Source organism: Salvia miltiorrhiza, chromosome 4 (genome assembly GCF_028751815.1).
Source record: "Salvia miltiorrhiza cultivar Shanhuang (shh) chromosome 4, IMPLAD_Smil_shh, whole genome shotgun sequence".
Lineage (NCBI taxonomy): Eukaryota > Viridiplantae > Streptophyta > Magnoliopsida > Lamiales > Lamiaceae > Salvia > Salvia miltiorrhiza.
Window position 1 is genome coordinate 51,303,568 of NC_080390.1, and position 5,715 is coordinate 51,309,282.

General features: G+C 36.8%; 1 protein-coding gene across 1 annotated transcript; it reads left to right on the forward strand.

Annotated features, from left to right (window-relative positions):
- The first annotated feature begins 930 nt into the window (after positions 1 to 930).
- Positions 931 to 5,194, forward strand: LOC131020377 (SNF1-related protein kinase catalytic subunit alpha KIN10-like). Its single transcript, XM_057949146.1, has 11 exons — positions 931 to 1,162; positions 1,650 to 1,831; positions 2,000 to 2,184; positions 2,306 to 2,488; positions 2,608 to 2,739; positions 2,818 to 3,003; positions 3,351 to 3,440; positions 3,515 to 3,598; positions 4,233 to 4,343; positions 4,535 to 4,771; positions 4,878 to 5,194. The coding sequence occupies exons 2-11, from the start codon at positions 1,654 to 1,656 to the stop codon at positions 5,028 to 5,030; spliced, it is 1,539 nt and encodes a 512-aa protein (XP_057805129.1). The 5' UTR covers positions 931 to 1,162; positions 1,650 to 1,653; the 3' UTR covers positions 5,031 to 5,194.
- Positions 5,195 to 5,715: the final 521 nt, after the last annotated feature.

Sequence of the window (5,715 nt, forward strand, 5' to 3'; positions counted from 1 at the left end):
GGGATTTCAAGCTGCCAACTCAACCTATTTTTGGTCGGAAATTTATCCCATAATCAAAATCAGAAAGATTTCAAAGTTTGTGATTTTACAAGTAGAATCTTTTGTTAGAGGTTAAAACCAGAATTTGTTCAAAGTTCGTGGTTTTACATGCCATTAACCCAATTAAAAATCATCTTTAATCAAAGGGTACTTGTAACTGTACGTTTTTGTACAATAAAGTTGAGAAGGTGATTAGTTGGCAAAAATCATGAAGTCAACTTCTTACATTTTTTTCCTTCTATTTTTCTTATAAAAATTCATTCTTTATGTTAAAAACTGTAGATTGTTACATCCGTTCATAAAAGAACGGCATACTTTTCATTTTTGAGCATTTTATAATACATTTTCACCGCTTTTAATAGAACTTAATAATTTTTTCTCCACTCTCAATACATTCAATAATTTTTTTAAAACTCGTGTCACTCTCTCCTATAAAGTTCTTTCATGAACTGCAGGAATTATTTGGTGGTGTACGACGTCCACCACCTGCTATGCAAAATTTGATGACAAAAAGATGAATTATCTCGCCGAAAGAAATATTTTGAGTACCGTTATTGTTGGAAAACCATAGTAGGAACCACCACTATTGGAAAACGCTAAAAGTTCAGAGTATTTTATCATCTTTTCGTCATCAAATTTTGCATAGCGGGACATTTTATGTAAAAAATTAAAAGTTTAGAAGTTTTTAAGAAAAAATAAAAATTTGAAATATTTTATGAAAAACGCTGAAAGTTCGAGACATAAAACACGGTTAACCCAAAAAAAATGAGTATCCGATCCACATGCCACGTCGATACCGACTCGGCAACCTAAGCTTTAGCCTAAGTATAGTGCCTTGTGATTTGCGACTACATTTTAACATTGATAAAGAATAATTTAATTTATTTAACCGGAATACTTTTAATGTCCTAAGACGCATTGAAAAACAAAGATGAGGAGAGTGAGTCAGCAGCAGCATCCTCAACTCTCCAACCATATCTCTCTTAATTTTCCTAATCTAGTTTTTAATTATTTTTACTCTTATTCATCTCCCTCTAAAACTGCTCTTTCTCCCCCCTCAAATTCAATATCACAAGTGCGTCGCAGGGAGATTGTTTTGCATGTAATCCTACTGCTTCATCAGGTGATTTCTCACTCAAAAATCGAGGGTTTTACAGTTTTTGATCTGCGCCACTCCAGTTTTCTGAAAATGCATTTGCACTCGTTTCTTCGTCCTCTGATTTAGGTGGATGTCCAGTGTTTTAAATCTAAATATGATTTTCTGATTAATCGAGGCTTTTTATGTCGGGTTACTAGAAGCAGAGTATCTCTGCCCCAATTTTAAAGTGCATAAGGAATCGGGGTTTTAGTTTCATTCGTATAAAGGGGTTGATTGCAAAAAAAGCTGCCACAAGGCCCACAACTATGCGAATTTCACGAGTATTGGATATAAGATGGAAAACATTTAGATTGTTTGCAGACATATTTAGCTCGATGACCTTTTAGTAACCTCCGGTAACTTGTGTTTTAACACCTCAAACATTTAGCTCAATCATAGAATGGCATTAGGACTTCTGAGAAGTATGAGCATGCAGTTTTCTGACATCCACTGAATTGCTGTTTTTGCTTAGAAATATGGAGGTTGGAGATGCGGCTGCAGATTTACTTCGGAGGAACTACAGACTTGGGAAAACTCTTGGGCATGGTTCCTTTGGAAAGGTCAAAATTGCGGAACATGTTCGGACGGGGCACAAGGTGGCCATTAAAATCATCAATCGTCGGAAGATGGGGGGTCCTGAGATGGAAGAAAAGGGTAAGAAGATTTGCTTAATTGAGAACAATAATAGAGATGCAAGACTTTCGGTCGCATGGCAAAAGAGATGCCTTTTCCAATTTCTCGAGTTTGGTGCTATTATGTTTGCATTTTGGTTTTATGAGCACAAGAGTTTTACAGCTTTCTAAGAGTCAATGGTTTGTGCAGTGAGAAGAGAAATAAAAATATGTCGATTGTTTGTGCACCCACATGTGATCCGCCTCTATGAGGTTATAGAGACACCAACAGATATATATGTTATCATGGAGCACGTGGTGAAAGGAGAGCTCTTTGATTATATTGTGGAAAGGGGCAGGTTACAAGAAGATGAAGCTAGAAACTTTTTTCAGCAGGTAGAATCCTTTGTTTGTTTTCTTTGTATCTAATTGCTGTCTTGTACACATGGTGTGCAGAGAATATGTTAGGCTTATCTAGTCAACACAATGTGCTGAATTTTAATTGTGTTTTGCGCAGATTATTGCGGGAGTGGAGTATTGCCATAGAAACATGGTTGTGCATCGTGACCTTAAGCCGGAGAACTTGCTTCTTGATGGAAAAGGCAATGTGAAGATAGCTGATTTTGGATTAAGCAATATTATGAGAGATGGGCATTTTCTAAGAACAAGTTGTGGAAGCCCAAACTATGCTGCACCTGAGGTTGTGCAATCAGCATGCTTTTAAATATACAACTATATTATTCTAAAAATAATAGTGGCTGTAATATGCGCCACAAGGCTTTCTGTTAAGGCTAAGTTAGTTAATGGAGCTCATTGCAGGTTGTTTCTGGAAAACTTTATGCTGGACCTGAAGTGGATATTTGGAGCTGCGGTGTCATTTTGTATGCTCTTCTTTGTGGGGCTCTTCCTTTTGATGATGAAAACATTCCCAACCTCTTCAAGAAAATAAAGGTATATCTACTATGTTTCCTGGAGCTTGTAATGCTTGAGACATAGATCATTATGTAAGTAACTTTTGATATATCTTAGAGTGGAGTGTACACTCTTCCAAGCCACTTGTCTGCTGGAGCTCGTGATTTGATTCCAAGAATGCTGGTTGTGGACCCTATGAAGAGGATAACCACTCGTGAGATACGACAGCATCCTTGGTTCAAAGCTCATCTTCCTCGGTATTTAGCTGTGGTTCCACCCAATGCAATGGAACATCTAAAAAGGGTAACTCTTATCTAAAGCTCTTTAATGCTCATCGGTTTGATCTTATCACTGATGAGACGAAACAGTCTAATGATTTTAATGTAAATCGTACTTCCCTTCGGCTGATCTTTGACTATGCATTTACTTTCTTCTTTTTTTCCCCTGGGGTACTTTGGTATGTATTATCCTATGTATAACATCTTGTTTGCCACCTACACTTTAGTTTTCATAGGTAAGTGACATCGTATAACATCTTGTTTGCCAAGAAACATTTGGAGTTACTTTTCTCATTATGCTTCCAGACACTAACCACAGATATCAAGTTAATGTGCACTGATAATACTGATGCAGTTTGATTATTATTGCAGCTTGACGAGGAGATCATTCAACAAGTTCTTATGTTGGGATTTGACAGGGGCCAGCTTATTGATTCACTACAGAGCAGGCTACAAAATGATGTAAACAATGACATAAATATCTGCAGTATTTTCTGAACCTTACAAATTGTTAACTTTATGGCCTTATGCTGCAGGCTACTGTTGCATACTATCTACTATTGGACAAGCGGTCCCCCACTGCAACTGGCTACCTCGGTGCTTACATCCAAGAGTCCACGGTATGAATTCCTTTATCCTTTTGTATACATTTATGAAACTTATTATTCTCTGCAAGCAATTTTCAAAGATTGCATTCTGATGATGCCGTTTTTGATAATTTATCTATATTAGATGTGTTTGTAACCAGGGACTACAACCACACATAAAGTGGTTAAATCCCTTCACTATCTTATGATGACAGTCTAATTAGACTTTTGGCAACTTTTAAAATGGGTTCCACCTCCCTTATTTCGATTGCAGTAACTCTTGATATCCATTCTTGATTTGTTTCTATTCTAGTTAAACACGCAAACTTATGATTCACGTGCACAGTGCACACCAAGAATGTTTCTTGTCAAGTACCTACATGGATGATTTAGATGTGAGATAAATTATTTATCCCACACATCTAAATCATCCATGATGTTTATTTATCATAAATATCAGTTACGGTCATGAAGTATCTGATACAGCTGGAGGTATAACCAACAGATGTTGGATATTGGAGTAAGCCAATTCTATAAACTCTTACACTCATATTCAAAGTAGAAGGTTGAAATCTCATGTTTTCGAAGACTGTACTTGCTAAACATTTACTGAACTTTGTGTCAAATTTTCTTTCATGCCTGGAAATTGGTTCATCTCTTCTTTCAGGAAGTTTATTCTGGAGGACCTAATCCAAATGCTTATGTACAAGCCTTTCCACTTGACCGGAATTCGTCGCCTCGGATCCCAAGAAAGAAGCAATGGGCTGTCGGAATTCAGGTTAAAATAGTGAAATTCAACTTTCTATATTTTACTCGGGGTTGGGAACAGCTGTACATATGAAACTTGCATGCACCCAAAATATCTTCAAAAGTTTAAGTAACAATAATTGCTTATATTAAGTAGCATATATAGTTCTAGTAGTGCATTTGGTCATGTGCCGTAGTTTCTCATGTTTGCTACTTTACCAGTCCCCAGCACGCCCAGGTGAGATAATGACCCAGATTCTCGGAGCTTTGCAAGGATTAAATGTCAGGTGGAAGAAGGTTGGGCACTATAACATGAAATGCCTCTTCACTCGCGGCATTCACAACCTAGACAATACGGCCGCTAGTAACCACATGAATGACAACCATTATGTTAGTGGCATAACTTCCATCAGCACAAATGGGTCGCAACCGAGCTCTGCTGTGAAGTTTGAAATACAGGTTAGACTTAACGGTGATATTGTCATGTAAAAGTAGTGATGCATATCCCGATAATAATACGGTATTAATTTGATGCTCACTGTAATGTTTGTGATGGTGATGATAGCTTTACAAAACCAGCGAAGTGGAGTATGTGCTTGATCTACAGAGGCTGAGTGGTCCTGTGTTCCTCTTCTTGGATTTCTGTGCCTATTTCATGATGCGGCTCGACTTCATTAGTATGTTTACTTCTGACAAAAAGTTTGTAACGTCCATGTAAATATTGCTTTACCTTAGACCACTTGTTAGGATTTAATTTTGTGTTGAAATACGAAATTATAACTGGGTTTTGTATATATTTGCATATATTTTTGTATACCACTCAAACCCTTGGCTTGGTTAATAGACCGTGCATTCAATAATAAATTCTACCAAGTTTATATACATTCAATTTTACGTTGATGAACGTAGATTTGTACTTTAAAAAGATGTGATTCTACTCAAGGTCAACTTTACGTTGATGTATTGATGGTTATTAATTGCTGAGGTTTGAAAATTTTATAAAAGGTTACTAATAGTTAAGGCTTGAAAATTTTGATTTGATGCCAAGATAATGCCAAAAGAAAAATAAAAAACTTGGAAACAACACCACCAAAGTATCCCAACACTTCATAGCTAAACCTCAAAAGGTTCGATTTGAAAAGGTGGAGAGGTCTGAGACTTTACTGATGGACCTCAACAAACTTTGGATTGGCAGTTATAAGGTTAGAGTTTATAAGCCTAAATTCCAAAGGGATTATAAACCTAAATTCGAAAGGGTTGATGAGAAGAGAAGGAATGAGCAGAATAGCGTCAAAGAAAAGAAGTTGGAACAGATACAGCCATGCACCATGAAGGTGTATAATAGGCACGCAGGTGTCTCCTTTAAGGAAGCTCTTACAGGTGCTAAAGATGATAAAGAACTT